Raw genomic sequence first — 23,073 nt, forward strand, 5'->3', positions numbered from 1 at the left:
ATCATGTCCAATCATTTGAATTTACCACAGGTGGACTCTTATCAAGTTGTCGAAACATCAAGGACAATCAATGGAAACAGGATGCACCTGAGCTCAATTGAGTCTTATCGCAAATTGTCTGAATACTTAAAGTACCAGTCAAAAGTTGACACACCTATTCATTCAAAGGTTTCTTTATTTTTACTATTTTCTACATTGTAGAATAATAATAGCGAAGACGTCAAAACACATATGGAATCATGTAGTAACTGAAAGTGTTATACAAATATATTTGATATTTTTCAAAATAGCCACCATTTGCCTTGATGACAGCTTTGCACACTCCTGGCATTCTCTCAACCAGCTTCACCTGGAATGCTTTTCCAACAGGCTTGAAATAGTTCCCACATATACTGAGCACTTGTTGGCTGCTTTTCTTTCACTCTCTGGTCCAAATCATTCCAAATCTTCTCAATTGGGTTGAGGTTGGGTGATTGTGGAGGCCAGGTCATCTGATGCAGCACTCAATCACTCTCCTTCTTGGTCAAATAGCCCTTACACTGCCTGGAGGTGTGTTTGGTCATTGTCCTGTTGAAAAACAAATGAAAGTCCCACTATGCACAAACCAGGTGCGATGGCGTATTGCTGCAGAATGTTGTGGTAGCCATGCTGGTTTAGTGTGCCTTGAATTCTAAATAAATCACGACAGTGTCACCAGCAAAGCACCCCCACGCTTCACGGTGGGAACCGCACGTGGCGATCATACATTCACTTACTCTGCATCTCACAAAGACACGGCGGTTGGAATCAAAAATCTCAAATTTGGACTCAGCAGACCAAAAGGACAGATTTCCAACGGTCTAATGTTCATATCTTGTGTTGGCCCAACCAAGTCTCTTCTTCTTATTGGTCTCCTTTAGTAGTGGTTTCTTCGCAGAAATTCGACCTGTTTTTTGCTTTGTCATTATGGGGTATTATGTGTAGATTAAAACATATTTAATACATTTTAGAATAAGGCTGTAACGTAACAAATGTGGAGAAAGTAAAGGGGTCTGAATACTTTCCGAATGCACTGTAGGTGATGCAACAAGGACTTGCCATTGCTTCAAACCATCCTACAATGTTTGGATATAAAGGGGAGTGTTCTGTGCTGGAGAGACACACTTCTTCTGGACAACAAGCCTGTGAGATTCTGATAGAACCCAAACATTCCAAGCGACCCGCCTTGCCCACACCCACTCAAGGGAGGCAGAAGTTTACTACTGCTGTGTCACCTTAAAAATGGTACTACAGTCATTCCAGTCTCCTCCTCCACCTCTCAAAAATGTTCACATTAGCCCTGTGTGTCAACACCATGACTATGCTACCAGATGTTTGTGCTTTCACTCCCCTAAGTGTCTAACTCTATGCTGTGCCACACAAAATGGATGATGTCAGCTGTAAATAATAGTAACAAAGCTTACCAAACCACCCACAACATAGTTCCCCTGGCTTCTTCATTTTCCTGTAGATACTTGGTTTCCATGGACAACCCAGAGAATTGTACACTGGCAAAAAGGATGCGTTGCACATAAAAGCAACAGGTCAAAACTGAGGTAAGTTAGTCATCTAGGTAATTACTTAAACAGCAAGAAACTGGTTACCGTAAATGGAAAGAGGGGGCTTGTGTATGTGAGATGTCCAGAGTCAGACTGTTTTAAAAACACTTGTTTTGACCATCAGACACAAGGCAAACGAAAACAGTGACCCAACTGTGGAGTGTGAATATTATGATTTCCCATTGTAGCCAATTGAGTTGCAGTAATTCCATTACTGATTTTTTGTAATTTCGTTACCAATTTGGAAATCCAATGTGAATTGTCCGCATGCAAATTGTGATATTCCAAACGACGTGCTATTGTGGTGAAATATAGCGATGCATAAAGTCAGCAGCTGTCTGCCTCTCCATCTAGCCAACTACCGCTGTATCAATATTGCGTTTAGACTTGAAATTTAAATAACACTTTTTTTGGGTTGAAACATAAGTTTTTCCTTATCTTTCATTGCAGGTGTTGAAAACCAGTACTTTCTGATGGATGTCATTTTAATGGACAGATGCAACTACTCAGTTTCCCAAGCTATACTAGCCTCCCTCCACAGCAACCATCTGAACCTGAATGGTGCCTGGGCAGTGGTCACAGATAATGCCTCCTACTGCCTGAAGGCATACAAGGAGGTTCTGAAATGAGTTACACCCAACAGTGTCCATATAACCGGTCTCTGTCATGTCATCAATCTGGTAGTTAAGACCTGGCAGCACAACAAATACTTCTCTGAAGTTGCATCACTTGTGACATGGATGAGATCTGTCTCCTTCAAGAAGCCTGCCAGAAAGAAAAGATGGGTGAGCTTCCTCATTATGAAGGAGTTTGTGCAGGCCAAGGCTCCTCCTGAAGCAGTGAGCTCCAGATGGAATAGCTGTTTTGAGGCAGGGAAGTAACATGCAGCGCATGTTCATCTGTAAAGAGAGTTTGTTGGCAGAAACAAACATCCTCAGCCAGCTGGAAACAGAGGAGAAGGCGCAGGCCCTCACTGTCAAGCTAACCTTTATCTTGGAGGGCTGCTCCAAACTGATGACAACTCTGTCAACCCTGGAAGGAACCCGCCACAGCAGTGTCTGCATACAAATGTCAAAGGATCTGGGCTCTTACCTAGTGAATGGAACTGCAAAAACATGTGGGTATGGTGCCCAGACCGCTCCATGATGCATGCTACACATCCAGCCAGAGAGGTCTACAGGCAGGCTCCAGCCATGGAAAAGCAGATTGAAGCCTACACACAACTGAAACCCATGGCAAGCCCATCAACAGAGCTCAGTTAAGAATGGATTGCCTATCAGCACTGTGTGTCCAGTGAGCCCTCACCTGTTTTGGAGCTTGCCGATTACTGGAGGTGCCCGATTGTGAGATTCCCAAGAGTTGCAGAAGTGGCAGTGCCCTACATCTACTTCCCAGTCAGCTCAGTTGACTGTGAGAGGAGTTTCAGCAAATACAAGACTCTACTCACAGACAAGCGAGAGGTACTCACCGAGCTCAACACAAAGAGGATGACAATCATGTACTTCAATGGAGATGTCTGTGATAGATGGAAAACTTACAATGGACAGACATAGCAGCTCATAAGGTAGTTCCATAGGTTTTGACTATTGCTGCATTATTGCCTAGATTCTTGCATGAATCTTTTTTTAAATGTATTATAATGAAACACTTGTGTGAAACACTCAATTTAACAAAAAACAATATGTGCTATGTTTATTTTTTTACATAAGTATAACTCTAGGTTTTGCCTATTGCTTGCTGCATTGTTGCCTAGATTCTTGCATTACTTTTTTTCATTTATAATGAGACACTTAGTAGAACTCTGTATTGAAGCACTTGCTTATATTTTTTTTAAATAGTGCAATGTTGTGTTGCATCATTACAATTGTACGGTTATATCTTAAATTGTCAACGTTTTATTCATTCACATTATTAGACACTTTCTGATGATAAAATTAGCGTAAATCGTATAAGACAGAAAGAATTTAAATGGAAAAAACAGAATTTGGACAAGACATCTGAGGGATTTCATAGGGCCCTACTGACTAATGGCTAGACTAAAGCCAGTCACTGTTTGGATGTAACATGTCAGGATCTCATGTCTATGGCAGCGCTGAACAGAGACGTGCCAAGGGCATGTGACTGCGACTCTTACATGATCTGATATGATAATCTTAAATATCCAGTCAACAATGCAGTCAAAGGGACCACACAATCTCCCTCTCCTTCCATCTAGCAGGCCAAAGGAATGCATTTTCTCTTCCTCATTGATTCAGTTTAGTATCATCACTGCCTAACTTTGTCTGGCTGACCTTGTGTGACTTTTGGTTCTCGTGTTGTCATGAAACCAGTATCGCGATACTATGATACCAGATTTTCCTTGGCAGAAAATAAAACAAAGCAGACTGAACTCTATGGTCCTTTAAAACCTACTTTTGTAAATTAGCTTTCAAAATAAACAAATGTGACTCTGGGTCACAACATAAGGCTGTTTTTTCCAACATTACAACTGTTTTCCTCAAACTTTGTCCACTTAATGTTTCTTTTGCTTCCTTACTTCCTAGTATTCTGATAATGGTAGTGTGACAACACTAATAGGTCCTGTATTTGTGCAGCAAATCAATCCAATATATTCAAATGAGGTACTGTAACAAAGGCACAAGGAGAAGGCAGAGATTCCTCTTGCCTCATGCCAGGGTCACACTGACTATTGCCGTTTTGAATTTGCTGGACGTCCAGTCATTCCAGATGGGGCAATCCAGCAGGTTACTACTGTCCAGTCATTTCAACTTCAGTGATGCATTTGCCATGCGGCGAACTCTATAAAGGATAGCTCTGGGTCTGCTGCCACAGTCTCAATTAAAAGGTTTAGGAAAAAGAGCAAGAAGAAAGTCAGGACAAGGTAGCCAAACAAGAATGATTAGCTGAACATGATAGGCCTTGTATTGAGAGCCAGGACTTCCCTGAGAGGCAGACAATGTGTTACCAATCAGATCCCTGACAGTAAGTAAATGACACTGAACAGTGAGACGTATTTTGCGATAGCGGCATCGCTAATCAATTTAAAGGAATTAGGCCTACATCTCAACCTCAATTATTAATCACAAGCAACCACTACCAGATGCTTGAATGGCATACAGAACGTTCAATTACGCTGGGAATAATGTTTCGCCACGCGGGGTGCCACAGGCCTGCCAAACTAGCAACTCATGTGATGGACCAGGTGCAGATTTTGCATCAAAACGTTCTCGAGCATCATATTACAGTTATACCGTTTACAAGCGCTGTTTTTGGAAACACGCTACCTTGCATGTGCGCAAAAAAAATTAGCATTGGAGAAATTAAAGACCTCACGTGCTATTTCGAACACTGGTTTGTCGAAAAGCCGCAAAACAAACAGCTGAGCTGGGCAAATGCATCCACCATCACAAGGTTAGTCATAATTTGTATTTATTTTTTATTTCACCTTTATTTAACCAGGTAGGCAAGTTGAGAACAAGTTCTCATTTACAATTGCGACCTGGCCAAGATAAAGCAAAGCAGTTCCGACACATACAACGACAGAGTTACACATGGAGTAAAATATTTACCTGCTTCTTGTCAAAATGATCCCTTTCCGCACCTAAATTAGTTTCGGTCATTTTGGTTTTCATCCTTGAAGGCACCCGTCGTATGGAATTCATCCTCGCGTCTTGGAAGCCGGTTAAACTCTTAAAGGTTATTCGACATATGGAGTGTTTGTAACAAATTCCCACTAGAGGAAAATGTTCTGTTATAAAACCAGTGAAACTATGTATATCCTTCAAGTTTTTGGTAGAAGCAATGCACAAACAACCGGTTCCAGGCGTTAGACGTCTACGAGTGACATTTGAAGGCAGCGAACTTAACCAGATGAGGAAAAAGCGAAATGAATGTAACGTTTCTTTTTACGTGGGGATCGTCGTCTACGGAGGATACCACAGTAGTTCGCACATAGAATCACGGGGGGGAGCCCATGCTACAGGGAGACCGTTTACGTCACTCATGAAGTAGGCTATTAAAATGACACGGGTTTATTTTTCATCACCTCACAACTGAAATGTTATTATAAGACTACAGAGCTGTTGTGATGATATAGCTGGCGTTTTATCAGCAGCCCAATGGAAGCCCTTTCCACCCCCCCCCCAAAAAAAACAAATCTGACTACGCGTTATGAGATAGTAAGACATTATTATGAGATAGTAAGTCATTATTATGAGATACGTTTAGGCGATCTGTATCACATGCATCCAATGTGCACTTTGCATCAGGCCCTCCAACTTTCAATGGTAACCTTATGTATATATTATCGTCAATCACACGTGTGAGTGTGCATGTGTGTATTAATGGATTGGAGAGTTTTGTTGATGTGTGTTGGTGCCTGTTGGATGACATCAGATTTAATATATTCATGAAATCCATGAATGGGGCAATCTGGGATTTGTAGATCCATTATTTGACTTATTATTAATATATAGCTATTGATTCTTGAATAAATGCCTCATGAGCAATGGTCTTACCCCATCAGAACTCAAAATATAAGCTTGTTTTACTCCGTTATTTGTAAACAATGTCATTGTAAACAAACACTTTATAGTTTCAAAACATGTTTAAAACTATCATTTTGATCTGGAGGGTCAGTAATTGCATTCATATGTGAGAGTCCTTGCATCTCTATATTTGTGAGTGGTTACATTTCTCGAGCCCCATTCCTCAGCTGTTTAACAAAATAAGGTGGCTGCGAAGGCGCTTTGTTATTGTTTGAATACCAGATTGCCCCTTTAAAAGGCTTGCCCTGCAGGACTATTCAAAGATCTAATCTGTCAGGAAGATATCAGTTAGGGCTATTCAAAGATCTTATCCGTCAGGAAGATTTCAGTTTGTCTCAGTGGATGGTTTGTCCTCTGACAAATCAGTGGTAAGTTTCAGTGTTCCTCAAGGTTCCGTTTTAGGACCACTATTGTTTTCACTATATATTCTAACTCTTGGTGATGTCATTTTGAAACACAATGTCAACTTTCACTGCTATGTGGACGAAACACAGCTGTACATTTAGATGAAACATGGTGATGCCCCAAAATTGCCTACCATCGAAGCCTGTGCTTCAGACATAAGGAAGTGGATGACAGCAGATGTTTTACTTTTAAATTTGGTCAAAATAGAGATGCTAGTTCTAGGTCCAAAGAAACAACGAGATCTGCTGTTTGTTGTGACAATTCATCTTGATGGTTGTACAGTCATCTCAAATAAAACTGCGAAGGAACTCGGCGTTACTCTGGACCCTGATCTCTCTTTTGACGAACATATCAAGTATATTTTTAAGGACATATTTTTTCCATCTTTGTAACATTGCAAAAATCTGAAACGTTTTCTAAAAAATAATATGCAGAAAAGCTAATCCATGCTTTTGTCACTTAGACTACTACAATGCTCTACTTTCCGGCTACCTGGATAAAGCATTAAATAAACTTCACTTAGTGCTAAATGCGAGTAATATCATTTTATCATATTACTCCAGGCTGATTTCAAGGTTTTACTGCTAACCTACAAAGCATTACATGGACTTGCTCCTACTTATCTCTCTAATTTGGTCCTTCCGTACATACCTACACATATGCTACGGTCTCAAGACGCAGGCCTCCTTATGATCCTTAGAATTTCTAAGCAAACAGCTGGAGGCAGGGCTTTCTCCTAGAGCCCAATTTTTATGGAATTGTCTGCCTATCAATGCAAGAGCCGCAGACTCGGTCTTGACCATTATTTATTTACTGAAGACTCATCTCTTCAGTAGGTTCTATGATTGAGTGTAGTCTGGCCCAAGGGTGTGAATGTGAACGGCCAGGCACTGGAGTGACGAACCGCCCTTGCTGTCTCTGACCCTATAATGGGGGTTGAGTCACTTGCTCACTAGTGCTCTTTCATGCTGTCCCTAGGAGGGGTGCATCACGTCTTGCCAGGATTTCTTCGCTATGCTCGACTTAAGTGGGTAGAGTTACCTCTCTCTCTTTCTCTCTCTCTCTCTCTTTCTCTCTCTCTCGCTTTCTCGCTCTCTCGCTCTCCCTCTCTCCTCACAGAGAGAGATCTTATTTGAGTCAGAAAATAATGTTCATTTGAGAGGGAAGATATACAGTACAAAACCTTGCAGGGAGCCTATCAAACTGACAAACTCTAAGACAAAAAGAAAAACTATTGGAACTGATTCTTAAAAATAACTGACGTTGGCACAAGATTGAAGGAAAGTTGAAGCATAACTAATGAAATTACAGTTAAGAAACATGTATGCTTAATCCAGTATAGACTTATGGGTCAGGGTCAGTTTGTTATATCTGGAGTACTTCTCCTGTCCTATTAGGTGTCCTGTGTGAATCTAAGTGTGCGTTCTCTAATTCTCTCCTTCTCTCTTTCTTTCTCTCTCTCGGAGGACCTGAGCCCTAGGACCATGCCCCAGGACTACCTGACATGATGACTCCTTGCTGTCCCCAGTCCACCTGGCCATGCTGCTGCTCCAGTTTCAACTGGCCTGGGCCCTAGGACCATGTCCCAGGACTACCTGACATGATGACTCCTTGCTGTCCCCAGTCCACCTGGCCATGCTGCTGCTCCAGTTTCAACTGTTCTGCCTTACTATTATTCAACCATGCTGGTCATTTATGAACATTTGAACATCTTGGCCACGTTCTGTTATAATCTCCACCCGGCACAGCCAGAAGAGGACTGGCCACCCCACATATGCTCTCTTTAATTCTCTCTTTCTTTCTCTCTCTCGGAGGACCTGAGCCCTAGGACCATGCCCCAGGACTACCTGACATGATGACTCCTTGCTGTCCCCAGTCCACCTGACTGTGCTGCTGCTCCAGTTTCAACTGTTCTGCCTTATTATTATTCGACCATGCTGGTCATTTATGAACATTTGAACATCTTGGTCATGTTCTGTTATAATCTCTACCCGGCACAGCCAGAAGAGGACTGGCCACCCCACATAGCCTGGTTCCTCTCTAGGTTTCTTCCTAGGTTTTGGCCTTTCTAGGGAGTTTTTCCTAGCCACCGTGCTTTTACACCTGCATTGTTTGCTGTTTGGGGTTTTAGGCTGGGTTTCTGTACAGCACTTTGAGATATCAGCTGATGTACGAATGGCTATATAAATAAATTTGATTTGATTTATGTATAGAATGTATTATACAAGTAAAAAATCACAAATTCTACAGCACAATGGCAGAGTCATGTCTTAAGTGTAAAACTAATAATGATTCACTGATCCATGCTTTCTGGGAATGCTACGAAGTCTGGAAGGTTGAGATTGAGCTAGAAAGTTGGCTATCAGAAGTATTATGATGTAAATGTTATTTTAATCTATCTGTCTACATGTTTCAAGACATGGGATATGGGTGGTGTAGTGAGATACCCAATGGGCTGGACGATTCTCTTCTCATCTTGAAAAAACATATACAAAAAATATACAGTATATAATGTATATATATGTGTATATATATCACTACCTGTCAAAAGTTTTTAGAACACCTACTCATTCCAAGGTTTTTGGGTGGGAACCACACATGCGGAGTTCATCAGTTCACCTACTCTGCGTCTCACAAAGACACGCCGGATGGAACCAAAAATCTCAAATTTGGACTCATCAGACCAAAGAACAGATTTTCACTGGTCTAATGTCCATTGCTCGTATTTCTTGGCCCAAGCAAGTCTCTTCTTATTATTGGTTTCCTTTAGTAGTGGGTTCTCTGTGCTTTGGCCTGTATTATCATAATAACCACAAAGGAGGGGACTTGCAGGTTGGATAATGGGCAATATGACTTAATAAAATGCTTTTTGGCCTCACACGATGCAATGGGCTATTGTAGGTGCTTAGAATAGAGCCAATTAGGCTTGCTATGCAGCCACCAACTCTTTTCAGGCATGGCCACATCACTGCAAAAGCTAATTCAACCAATCTGACACAGTTAGGTACTTCATTTGCTAATTATAACCTATAGCCTACCCTTGTAGGCCTGTTATGTGAGTGCACAGCAGCATATTATGTGGATAGGCCACCTCTCATCCCATTGTTTGAAAACAGCCTGCCTGCTGTTTTCATTGTGGGATCAAATTTAACAGCACCCTCATCACTGCAAGCGAGAAATGACCAGCAAGTTAGATCAAGTGAGCATAAAAGTGAAATAGTCAAGTGTTATTTTGCTGATTTTGTCCTACTTTTATTCTCAAACTCGAGTACTACTTGACCCTTAAGCTAAGAATACTATTTTCTCTGTGAAAATAAAAGGGAGGCACTTGTGGAAATCATTGCCTGCTTTTAGGTCAATAGGATTAAAACAGGGAATGGATGTATCAGAAAAGTAAGCTTAGATTAAACCCAGAGAGAAGCAGATGTAAAGGATTAGGCCTACATTAGGACAATTCTGTCACGTTCATCGTAAGAATGAGTGGACCAACACTCAGCGTGAGTAGAGTTCCACATATTTATTACAGTGAAACTTCAAAACAACAAAGAATAAACGAACGTGCAGTACGTAGCGCACATAGGCACTAAACAAAACAATATCCCACAACACAGGTGGGAAAAGGACCACACTAAGCATGATCCCCAATTAGAGGCAATGACCATCAGCTGCCTCCAATTGGGAACCATACTCACATCAACATAGAAAATATAGACTAGAAAAACCCCTAGTCATGCCTTGACCTAAAACACCATAGAGAACCCAGAGGGCTCTATTGTCAGGGCGTGACAAATGCACTCACTGACATGCTTGAGAAAATGAATATGGATAATAGTAGGCCTTAATACTTAATTTTAAAAAGTACACAATTATGTAATAGAAAACAACATCCACCAAACTTAGATTAAAAAACAGCTTTATAAAAAGAGGCTTACTAAGAAGTTCAGTTTGATCAAGAAAACCAAACACCAGAAAATGTACTGTTACTTTGTTTGTAGTGGGGGAGATATTGTAATAAACAATAGGGGAAACAGAAGGGAATGAAAATAATTTGATGGACACCATAGGAGAAGGTTATGCAATGCTGAATATTAACCATTCTAGAAATGTATAGTGTCATCCTGTATAGTATGATTTGGACAGTAGGATAATTGCCAGTTATCGTTGACACCTTTTTTTGGAGGAATTAAAAGGACTGAAGGCTTGCTTCTCTGAAAGCATATAAGAGCTTGTTTTGTTCAGTTAGTAGATTTATAGTGACAGTTTATCAGTGTTTAACAGACTCTCTGTTAATCCTTAGTGTGTGCTGCAAAGGTGCAGTGATCTAGCTGCCACTGGACACATGCTCAGACAGTGGCAGCTGGTAGGGTGCACTCACTGTATGGAGGAGCTGCCTATGGGAGCTACAGGTGTAACAAGATAGTTTGGAGCATCATGACCGTATCATCAGTGTTTTTGAAAGCTAATGGTGAGATGCCACTAGGTCAGGGGTGGGAAACTTTAATGGCGGTGGGGGGCACAAAAAATCTGAACTCATCTTGAAGGGCCACAGTGGCTCAAGGGTCTGTGTACCAACATCCATACCCACACTTGCAGTCAGAACCAGACATAGCCTTTTGGGGGCCCTTATCAAAATTTTGTTGGGCACCCCACCTTGCGAGCAAAACATTTTAGTGGCCTCTTGACAGCAGAGAGAAAAAAATGTATGTTTTAAAGTACATCTCCTGCAATTCTACACATTTTGCCATGTGGCATAGAGAAAATGTTGCAGTTATAAAGCAAGTTTGCTGAAATTCTACACATTTTGCCTTGGGCAGAGAGAATATTTTGCTATTTTATAACTAATTTCATGCAATTCTTCTCATTTTGCCATGCAGTGGGGAGAAAAATGTGAATTTTTACTGCTAACTTCCTGGAATTCTACACATTTTGCCATAGAATGGAGAGAAATGTTTTCGTTTATTAATATGATATCAGATGATCAAAGGGGGGCCCCCGGTCGATAATTCGACTATGATTACTACAAGTTTAGATAGCTGGCCGCTAGAATAAATTATCAATCTAAAAAAGGTGAGCTGACATGGGCTAATTGAGTGACTGTCGGTGACTGACAAAGCAAGAGCAAAACTGCTGATGCATTTAGAAATTGCCCCCTGTCAACAGTATGTTTTTTGGAAATTGATCCGCCAGTTGCCCATCCCTGCACTAGGTAATGTCTTGCTTCACTATTTGACAAAATTCTTTAAGATGTTGTAAAACAGACAGGTGCACCTGGAGATCTCACTGACTCTACTTGACGAAGAATGCAAATGATGACTTTAAGCATTTTGGAATACCAAATTGGGGATCTGAGGGGGTACATTTTTCCTTCACCACACACTGAGTTGCGTTTTAAAATAGTTTATGAGACATATTATTATTAAAATCTGTCACTAAGCAATCACAGATCATCCCTGGAATGAGACTGCGATCATATGTTTTATTTTATTTACCAGTGGATTAGGACCTTGATGAGAAGATTGAGATGTTTCAGGGTGAAGGTGACAGAGAATGTAATCATTCCTTTTTGTTGTTTTCCATTCCATAGTTAGAGCCTATCTGCTATTTAAACATCATCATGGTTGCAGGACCTGAATTTCCTGTTCATGGCACCGGGTGGAGCAGCCACTATAACGCTCCGGAGTCAGGTATGCAGGTGTGTGAAACAGGAAGGATTTTGGGACTTCAGGAGCACAGAGAAGAGAACAAAGGTTTGCTTGCACCACAGGACAAACTGGCTCTCTCACATTCCTCTCCTGCCCTGGTTAGCTATGGGTTCAAACCGCCCAACCTCATCACTGGCATTGTCAGTTCCATTGCTATGGCTATGTGAAAGGAAAGGGCCCAGAAAGGCTAGAGCACAAAAATGCAAGCATGAAAGCCAGAGGCTCTGCCAAGCCTCAAGAAACTTGTCTGATCTCAACTTCCAATTAAATACTGTAAGCTTCATCTTTGGAAATGGGTCACAAATCACACATTTTTTTAAATATTGCTAGTAGATTACATCAACACTGACTTGTAATTCCAAATACAGTAACAGGGTCATTTTTACCACAGAAATTAGAGCTCAATTTGCTCATGGGGATGAATTGTATAGACATAGTGATACACATAGCCAACAGAAGTGCTTAAGTGAAGAGTAAAGATAATCAAAATCAAACCAAAACACATTTTATTGGTTGTGTACACATATTTTGCTGATGTTATCGCAGGTGCAATGAAATGCTTATGTTTCTAGCTCCAACAGTGCAGTAATACCTAACAATACACAAATAAACAATTATTATAACAATTATGAAATGTATTGAATATAAATATATATAATGGTGTGAAATAGGCAGTATGGACAGTATTTGAATAGAAAAGGTGTGTACAGCTGTAGTTATATAGGATGAGCCTTGAATACAGTATATATAGGATGAGCCTTGAATACAGTATATAAATAGGAAGTGGGTTAAAACAGTATGTAAACATTATTAAAGTGACCAGTATTCAATGACTATGAACATAGTGCAGTTGTCACCCCCTAATGTTAGAGAACCTTTTATTTCTCTATTTTGGTTCGGTCAGGGTGTGACTAGGGTGGGTAGTCTAGTTTTTTATTTTCTATGTTGGCCTGGTATGGTTCCCAATCAGAGGCAGCTGTCTATCGTTGTCTCTGATTGGGGATCATATTTAGGCAGCCTTTCCCCACCTGTTGTTTGTGGGATCTTGATTTTGTATTGTTGCTTTTTAGCCCTACAAAGCTGTACGTTTCGTTTGTTACTCTTTTTTGTTTTGTTGCTGGTTCACATTAATAAACATGATGAACGCCTTCCACGCTGCACCTTGGTCCAATCTTACCCAACAACGATCGTTACATAAGATCCCACCACCCACGGACCAAGCAGCGTGCCCAGGAGGAGCAGACATCCTGGACGTGGGAGGATATATTGGACGGGAAGGGATCCTGGACATGGGAGGAAATCCTGGCCGGAAAGGATCGCCTTCCATGGGAGCAAAGGAGGCAGCGAAGGAGCAACATCGACGACACCAGGGTTCGTGGCCACGACGGAAGCCCGAGAGGCAGCCTCAAGCATTTTTTGGGGGTGGGAGGGGCACATTTGGTGGTTGGCGGAGCCACGGTGGGAACCAGAACCAACTCCCTGTACTCTCCGTGTGGAGTTGGTCACCGTTTCGGTGCCATGTTTTCCGGTTCTACGAGTGTCTCCAGTGCACCTCCACAGTCCTGTGCGTTCTGTGCCAGCTCCTCGCATTTGTCATGCTAAAGTAGTTATCTGTCCAGGACGGGTTGTGCCGGCTCAGTGCTCCTGGTCTCCAGAAGGCCTCCAGGTTCCAGTACATCCTGCGCCGGCTCTACGCACTATGTCCCCAGTGTGCCTTCACAGCCCAGTGCGTCCTGTGCCAGCTCCCCGCACTTGCCGTGCGAAGGTGGTCATTTGTGCAGGACTCGTTGTGCCAGCTCTACGCTCCAGACCTCCAGTGCGCCTCCATGGCCCAGTACATCCTGTGCCAGCTCCACGCACCAGGCCTCCAGCGACAGTTCCCAGTCCAGAGCCTCCGGCGATGGTCTGCAGCCCGGAACCTCCAGCGATGTTTCACAGTCCAGAACCTCCAGCAACGATTCGCAGTCCAGAGTCTCCAGTGATGATCCATTGCCCGAAGCCTCCAGTGATGATCCATGGCCCGGAGCCTCCAGTGATGATCCATGGCCCGGAGCCTCCAGTGATGATCCATGGCCCGGTGCCTCCAGTGATGATCCATGGCACAGAGCCTCCAGTGATGATCCATGGCCCAGAGCCTCCAGTGATGATCCATGGCCCGAAGCCTCCAGTGATGATCCATGGCCCGGAGCCTCCAGTTACCTACCCTTACCACCTGGGGGCGGCCCGTCAGGAAGTCCAGGATCCAGTTGCAGAGGGAGGTGTTTAGTCCTAGGGTCCTTAGCTTATTGATGAGCTTTGAGGGCACTTTGGTGTTGAACGCCGAGCTGTAGTCAATGAATAGCATTCTCACATAGGTGTTCTTTTTGTCCAGGTGAGAAAGGGCCGTGTGGAGTGCAATAGAGATTGCATAATCTGTGGATCTTTTGGGGCGGTATGCAAATTGGAGTGGGTCTAGAGTTTCTGGGATGATGGTGTTGATGTGAGCCATGACCAGCCTTTCAAAGCACTTCATGGCTACAGACGTGAGTGCTACGGGTCGGTAGTCGTTTAGGCAGGTTACCTTAGTGTTCTTGGGCACAGGGACTATGGTGGCCTGCTTAAAATATGTTGGAATTACAGACTTGAATAGGGAGAGGTTGAAAATGTCAGTGAAGACACTTGCCAGTTGGTCAGCGCATCCTCGCAGTACACATCCTGGTAGTCCGTCTGGCCCTGCGGCCTTGTGAATGTTGACCTGTTTAAAGGTCTTACTCACATTGGCTGTGGGGAGCGTGATCACACAGTCCTCCGGAACAGCTGGTGCTCTCATGCATGTTTCAGTGTTATTTGGCTCGAAGCGAGCATAGAAGTAGTTTAGCTCGTCTAGTAGGCTCATGTCACTGGGAAGCTCTCGGCTGTGCTTCCCTTTGTAGTCTGTAATGGTTTGCAAGCCCTGCCACATCCGACAAGCATCAGAGCCAGTGTAGTACAATTCAATCTTAGTCCTGTATTGACGCTTTGCCTGTTTGATGGTTCGTCGGAGGGCATAGCAGGATTTCTTATAAGCTTTCTTATAAGTCCCGCTCCTTGAAAGCGGCAGCTTTAACCTTTAGCTCAGTGCGGATGCTGCCTGTAATCCATGGCTTCTTGTTGGGGTATGTACGTACGGTCACTGTGGGGACTAGGTCATCGATGCACTTATTGATGAAGCCAATGACTTATGTGGTGTACTCCTCAATTCCATCGGAGGAATCCTGGAACATATTCCAGTCTGTGCTAGCAAAACAGTCCTGTAGCTTAGCATCTGCTTCCTCTGACAACTTTTTTATTGATCTTTATTGATCTAGTCACTAGTTCTTCCTGCTTAAATTGTTGCTTGTAAGCAGGAATTAGGAGGATAGAATTATGGTCAGATTTGCCAAATGGCGGGTGAGGGAGAGCTTTGTATGTGTCACTGTGTGTGGAGTATAGGTGGTCCAGAGTTATTTTTCCTCTGGTTGCACATTTAACATGCTGATAGAAATTTGGTTAAAAGGATTTAAGTTTCCCTGCACGAATTAAAGTGTCTGGCTACTAGGAGCGCCACCTCTTGTTTGCTTAGGGTGGAATACATCTCATTCAATGTTGTCTTAGTGCCAGCCTCTGACTGTGGTGGTATGTAAATAGCTACAAAGCATACAGATTAAAACTTTCGGTAGGTAGTGTGGTCTACAGCTTATCATGAGATACTCTACGTCAGGCGAGCAATAGCTCGAAACTTCCTTATATATCGTGCACCAGCTGTTATTTACAAAAATACATAGACCGCCGCCCCTTGTCTTACCAGACGCCATTGTACTATCCTGCCGGTACATCGTATAACCAGCCAGCTGTATGTTGATGTTGTCGTCGTTCAGCCACAACTCCGTGAAGTATAAAATGTTACCGTTTTGAATGTCCCATTGGTAGTTTAATCATCCGCGTAACTCGTTGATTTTATTGTCCAAAAGATTGCACATTTGCTAGCAGAATGGAGGGAAGGGGGGGTTTATTTGATAGCCTATGAATTCTCAGAAGGCCTTCGGCTTCTCTTTCTCCACCTCCTCTTCACGCAGATCACGGGGATCGGGGCCTGTTCCCGAGGAAGCAGTGTATGTGGGGGCTGTGCTTTGGCAAAGTGGGTGGGATTATATCCTTCCTCTTTGTCCCTTTCCGGGGGATATAATTGGATGGGGCCACAGTGTCTCCTGACCCCTCCTGTCTCAGCCTCCAGTATTTATGCTGCAGTAGTTTAAGTGTCTGGGGCTAGGGTCAGTTTTTTATATCTGGAGTACTTCTCCTGTCTTATCCGGTATCCTGTGTGAATTTAAGTATGCTCTCTCTAATTCTCTCTTTCTCTATTTCTTTCTCTCTCTCTGAGAACCTGAGCCATAGGACCATGCCTCAGGACTACCTGGCATGATGACTCCTTGCTGTCCCCAGTCTACCTGGCCGTGCTGCTGCTCCAGTTTCAACTGTTCTGCCTAGAAGGACAGCATCGCGGAGTCGCCTCTTCACTGTTGACGTTGAGACTGGTGTTTTGCGGGTACTATTTAATGAAGCTGCCAGTTGAGGACTTGTGGGGCATCTGTTTCTCAAACTAGATACTCTAATGTACTTATCCTCTTGCTCAGTTGTGCACCGGGGCCTCCCACTCCTCTTTCTATTCGGGTTAGAGCCATTTAGCGCTGTTCTGTGAAGGGAGGAGTACATAGCGTTGTATGAGATCTTCAGTTTCTTGGCAATTACACACATGGAATAGCCTTAATTTCTCAGAACAAGAATAGACTGATGACTTTCAGAAGAAAGTTCTTTGTTTCTGGCCATTTTGAGCCTGTAATTGAACCCATAAATGCTGATGCTCCAGATACTCAACTAGATACTCATGACAGCCAGTTGTATTTATTCTGTAATCAGAACAACAGTTTTCAAGTTAATTTTCTTGGTTGTTGGTGCATTGGGGGGACTCTTGGCAGTGGGGAATGGAATAAATTGTATTTTTTTATATTTTTTTATATTGGGGGGACTGTGGGCGGGGTCTCGGATGGTTGATGGGCAGCTATTGGGAAACTGTGGGGGGGATCTTGGAAGGTTCGGGTCCCCATTTGTGGCCTTATGGGAGATCTGTCGATATGCTCTTGAGCAGGGCATTGGCCCTGGATACTTCTGCGTGTCGCTCTGAATGGAGTCTGTTGGATGGCTGGCGTGGTGTAGTTGTTGAGCTGCTTCACTGCAAGTATATTGTATGTTTTGTATTCAATAAAAAAAGCTGTCATCAAAGGCAAAGTGTGGCTACTTTGAAGAATCTAAAATATATTTTGATTTGTTTAATACTATTTTGGTTACAACATGATACCATTTGTGTTATTTCATAGTTTATGTTTTTACTACAAATAAAGAAAAACCCTTGAATAAGTAGTTGTGTCCAAACTTTTGACTGGTACTGTATGTATTTGTTTCTCCAAATTATATGACTACTCTAACACACTATTGAACAAAAGTACATTTAAAAAAAGTTTGATTGGATTCTGAGAGCCAATGGAACACAACATCCCCTGCTGGGCAGGACGCAGCATGCCATCACCACTGACTTGGCTCATATGCCTCTCATCATTACCACAGAAAGCAGGTCTGTCTATGAAATAGGAGCAATTCTCATAAACCTACACTCTAATTCCTTGTTGTCATTATGAAATAGGAGCAATTCTCATAAACCTACTCTCTAATTTCTTGTTGTCATTGTAAGCTTTCTGAAAGAAATAACATTTCTTTAAAAAATGTGACCATCTTCAGTGTTGCAGTGACAAACTACACTTTCAGTTTGCTCACTAGAAAGCAGTTTAGGTGAACAAAACATGAGAAATTATCTCCCTATCAGTCTATGACCACACAGTATAATGTTTTTTTTGTCTTTTTTCCCAAACTTTGTATTTATTTTTGGGTAATTCTTCAAAAATAAATTGTTATGTAGAATTCCCTTTTAAATATGACATCAAATTTTGGGAGCCAAGCTGGATATAATAAACATAATATCAAATAATACCAGGAACAATGCCACAACACAGACAGTGTTTTTTATGAGTTGTCCTCACAAACAGACTGTTTTACTTAGCAACTGTAGTTTACATATTGTCACGAATCCCGCAGAGGATGGTGCCTCTTCCTGTTAGGGCGGCGCTCGGCGCTCGTCGTCGCCGGTCTACTAGCTGCCACCGATCCCCTTTTCTGTTTCATTTAGTGTTGTCTGATTAGTTGCACCTGTTTCTTGTTTAGGTTTTGGGCTATTTAAACCCAGTAGGCCCACCGGCTTTTGTGCAGGCTTGTTTTTCTGTATTTGGTGTGTGTTATTTTGTGGATTTTATTTTCCCGAACAGTTTTGTCCTGTTTGTTTTTGGATTGGGTCTTTTAGCGCCCGTGTGTGCGGCGTTGACCGACACTCTGTTGCTTTGGGAATAAATATATATATACACTTATCTACTACCCTGCTCTCTGTGCCTGACTCCTCCACCCACCTCTTCTAGAAGTCCTTACACATATACAAACTAGGTGATGGGGGTAGAATGGTTTTATACAAGACACACACAAGACAACCGAAAGCATTTGCAGATATTGCTAGTTTGGCAATTTGAAGTCATACCCCTGTGATCCATCTCTCTCTTTACAGACACGGATTTGTGATGACACACTCTACAGCAGATCCCATTCATTTGCTCTGTACACAGAGGGAAATTTAGCATGACACAGTAACACAAACCACGTAGCCCTGTCTTATCCTGTTAGTCTATCAACCTTAACGATTTACTTTCCTTTCAGAGACAAACTACTAGCCACCTCTACAAAGCAATTACATCTGCAAGTATTTTGGGGTATGTCTCTATAAGCTTGGCACATCTAGACACTGGGATTTTTGCCCATTCTTCAAGGTAAAACTGCTCTAGCTCCTTTAAGTTGGATGGGTTCCGCTGGTGTACAGCAATCTTTATGTCATACCACAGATTCTCAATTGGATTGAGGTCTGGGCTTTGACTAGTCTCAAATCTCTGGAAGACAAACAGATTTCCCTCAAGACATTCCCTGATTTATCACCATCCATTATTCCTTCAATTCTGACCAGTTTCCCAGTCCATACCGATGAAAAACATCCCCACAGCATGATGCTGCCATCACCATGTTGTTCTCGGGGTGATGAGAGGTGTTGGGTTTGCGCCAGACATAGCCTTTTCCTTGATGCCCAAAAGCTACATTTTAGTCTCATCTGACCAGAGTACCTTCTTCCATATGTTTGGGAGAGTACCTTCTTCCATTTTGGCGAACACCAAATGTGTTTGCTTATTTTTTCTTTAAGCAATGGCTTTTTTTCTGGCCACTCTTCCGTAAAGCCCAGCTCTGTGGAGTGTACGGCTTAAAGTGGTCCTATGGACAGATACTCCAATCTCCGCTGTAGAGTTTTGCAGCTTCTTCAGGTTTATCTTTGGTCTCTTTGTTGCCTCTCTGATTAATGCCCTCCTTTCATGCTCTGTGAGTTTTGGTGGGCAGCCCTCTCTTGGCAGGTTTGTTGTGGTGCCAGATTCTTTCCATTTTTTAACAATGGTTTTAATGGTGCTCCGTGGGATGTTCAAAGTTTCAGATATGTTTTATAACACAACCCTGAACTGTACTTCTCCACAACTTTGTCCCTGGCCTGTTTGGAGAGCTCCTTGGTCTTCATAGTGCCGCTTGCTTGGTGGTACCCCTTGCTTAGTAATGTTGCAGACTCTGGGGCCTTTCAGAACAGGTGCATATATACTAAGATCATGTGACAGATCATGTGACACCTAAATTTCACACAGGTGGTCTTTATTTAACTAATCATGTGACATCTGAAGGTAATTGGTTGCACCAGATCTTATTTAGGGGCTTTATAGCAAAGGGGTGAATACATATGCACACACCACTTTTCCGTTTTTTATTTATTATACTTTTTTGATACAAGTAATTTTTTAGTAGTAAGCTGTGTCATGAGAGGATATGCTCATTACAGGGATACAAGTCCTTTGTGAAATGGCGTGAGGCCAATTACTTGGACCTGAATGTACTGAAGACCAAGGAGCTAGTGGTAGATTTTTAGGAAAAACAAAGATGTTTTAATCCCATTTTTAATAATGGTAAAGAGATTGGCAGTGTTGACTCTAAGTACTTGGGCGTAATAGTGGACAACAAACTGAACTGGAATGAGAGTTCTCAGTGTCAACAAAAAACAACAATCCAGACTGTACTTTTAAAAGAAGCTCAAATCTTGTAATGTATGTGACAAAAAGCTTTGTATGTTCTATAGCAGTGTCGTCGCGAGTGTAGTGACCTATGCCATTGTGTGCTGGAAAGATAATTTATCTAAGGAGCACTTAAAGAAGCTCAACAAAATCATTAAGAAAGCCAGTGCTACAATTGGCTGTAGACTGGAATCGATGCAGGACATGATCATAAAAAGGCTGCAAGTAAAAACACATATGATCATGGACAATGACACACACATACTCCACAGCACTTTAATGCAACACAGGAGCATTTTCAGTAGCAGGTTCATCCTGCCCTTTATGTTCCACAGAGAGGTTTACACACAGATATGGGGCTTTTTAAAGAGTGTAATTGATTAACTGTTTTAAGTCCTATTGGAAAATGTAGTTGCCCGTTTTTCCCCCAGTGTAGGATAGAAAACAGAACTGGAATCAGACTATTATTTTAGGGATACTATGGTGCATATGCCCTTGTGTCTTAATATGTTCTTTTTTATCATGTGTTGGTCATTGTTACGTGTCCTGTCATTGTAAGTTGTCATAGAAATTACCACCAGAGACACTTGAAGTCTATTAAATTAATCATTCTTTATTATCAGCAGCTGGAGAGGTTCCAACAAACTCAATGCACCAAGTAGTTTATAGCTGTCAGGAGCTCCGCCCTGGCAGTCCCATTAGTTCTCTTATATACTGCTTACACAGACAAGTTATATTTGCATGATTTAGCTAATTCATTATTCATAATTAATTAATCATTAACGTTTGGTTCATGCATGTGACCAACCAATACCTCACAAAGCTTCTTCTTTACAAGCTGAGACCTTGAAACTGAGACACCCCTTTCAGATCTTAAAACAATGTTCTGAGCATACTGCCAAATTGCATTATACTGAGTGAGGATTCCTCCCAGCTACGATCAATCAATCAGTCACTTGCATGAACCCAGTCACATTGGTTATTAGAAAAGCACAAACATGACATTTTCCTTTACAAAGTCATTGATGATGCATGCTGTGATAAAACAATTTCCCAAATTGGGATTCATATTTAATACTCTACTCTCTAGCTAACGTAAGCTTGCTAACATTAGCAAATAAGAGTAACTCAATCTGGTTGCCATCTATTCCACCATTGTCTGGAAAACACTGTTACTAAAAATACACTGCTCAAAAAATAAAGGGAACACTTAAACAACACAATGTAACTCAAAGTCAATCACACTTCTGTGAAATCAAACTGTCCACTTAGGAAGCAACACTGATTGGCAATACATTTCACATGCTGTTGTGCAAATGGAATAGACAACAGGTGGAAATGATAGGCAATTAGCAAGACACCCCCAATATAGGAGTGGTTTGCTGTGTCTGTCAGCGTAGTGTCCAGAGCATGGAGGCGCTACCAGGAGACAGGCCAGTACATCAGGAGACGTGGAGGAGGCCGTAGGAGGGCAACAACCCAGCAGCAGGACCGCTACCTCCGCCTTTGTGCAAGGAGGAGCAGGAGGAGCACTGCCAGAGCCCTGCAAAATGACCTCCAGCAGGCCACAAATGTGCATGTGTCTGCTCAAACGGTCAGACACAGACATGAGGGTGGTATGAGGGCCCGACGTCCACAGGTGGGGGTTGTGCTTACAGCCCAACACCGTGCAGGACATTTGGCATTTGCCAGAGAACACCAAGATTGGCAAATTCGCCACTGGCGCCCTGTGCTCTTCACAGATGAAAGCAGGTTCTCACTGAGCACGTGACAGACGTGACAGTCTGGAGACGCTGTGGAGAACGTTCTGCTGCCTGCAACATCCTCCAGCATGACCGGTTTGGCAGTGGGTCAGTCATGGTGTGGGGTGGCATTTCTTTGGGGGGCCACACAGCCCAAATGACTTACAGCTGTAATCGCAGCAAAAGGTGGCGCTACAAAGTATTAACTTAAGGGGGCTGAATAATTTTGCACGCCCAATTTTTCCGTTTTTGATTTGTTAAAAAAGTTTGAAATATCCAATAAATGTCGTTCCACTTCATGATTGTGTCCCACTTGTTGTTGATTCTTCACATAAAAATACAGTTTTATATCTTTATGTTTGAAGCCTGAAATGTGGCAAAAGGTCGCAAAGTTCAAGGGGCCGTATACTTTCGCAAGGCACTGTATCTATACCTTATCTCATGCCTTATTGGAATGGATTTATTGATAATATCTGTTGGGAAAAGTTTGGATGTTGCCACACACATACCTACTTGTTAACAAAATTAAGGAAGTTTCCTTTAAAATTATTCATAAATAATATCTTGCCAACCACTATATGAAGAGGTTTAAGGAAAACATCAACTCAAATTGCTCCTTTTATAATGATCACCCAGAAACAGTGTTGCATCTTTTTTGTCATTGTATTCATGTAAGAAAACTATGGCAAGACATCAGTAGATTTATAATTGAACACATTATGAAGATTTTACACTATTGTGAAAAAAATAAAAATAAAAGATGCAAAACTCTACTTCACTAAAAAAGAGATACGATTATTTAAAATCTCTCTGATAATACTCTAATTAGTTTTACTCCTTTTTGGTGACTTTGA

General features: G+C 42.2%; 1 protein-coding gene and 1 long non-coding RNA gene across 3 annotated transcripts in view; one reads left to right on the top strand and one right to left on the bottom strand.

Annotated features, from left to right (window-relative positions):
• LOC124034296 (huntingtin-interacting protein 1-related protein-like) overlaps positions 1-5,526 on the bottom strand; it is a 31,013-nt gene extending 25,487 nt beyond the window's left edge. For both annotated transcript variants that reach the window (XM_046347294.1, XM_046347293.1), the window contains exon 1: positions 5,147-5,526. In XM_046347294.1, the coding sequence (XP_046203250.1) occupies positions 5,147-5,239 (93 nt within the window). In that variant the 5' untranslated portion in view covers positions 5,240-5,526. The remainder of the gene's footprint in view (positions 1-5,146) is intronic.
• On the top strand, positions 4,470-8,055 carry LOC124034297. Its single transcript, XR_006838549.1, has 3 exons — positions 4,470-4,988; positions 7,508-7,556; positions 7,996-8,055. It is a non-coding gene; the product is annotated as an uncharacterized LOC124034297 (long non-coding RNA).
• Positions 8,056-23,073: the final 15,018 nt, after the last annotated feature.

Source organism: Oncorhynchus gorbuscha, linkage group LG04 (assembly GCF_021184085.1).
Source record: "Oncorhynchus gorbuscha isolate QuinsamMale2020 ecotype Even-year linkage group LG04, OgorEven_v1.0, whole genome shotgun sequence".
NCBI lineage: Eukaryota > Metazoa > Chordata > Actinopteri > Salmoniformes > Salmonidae > Oncorhynchus > Oncorhynchus gorbuscha.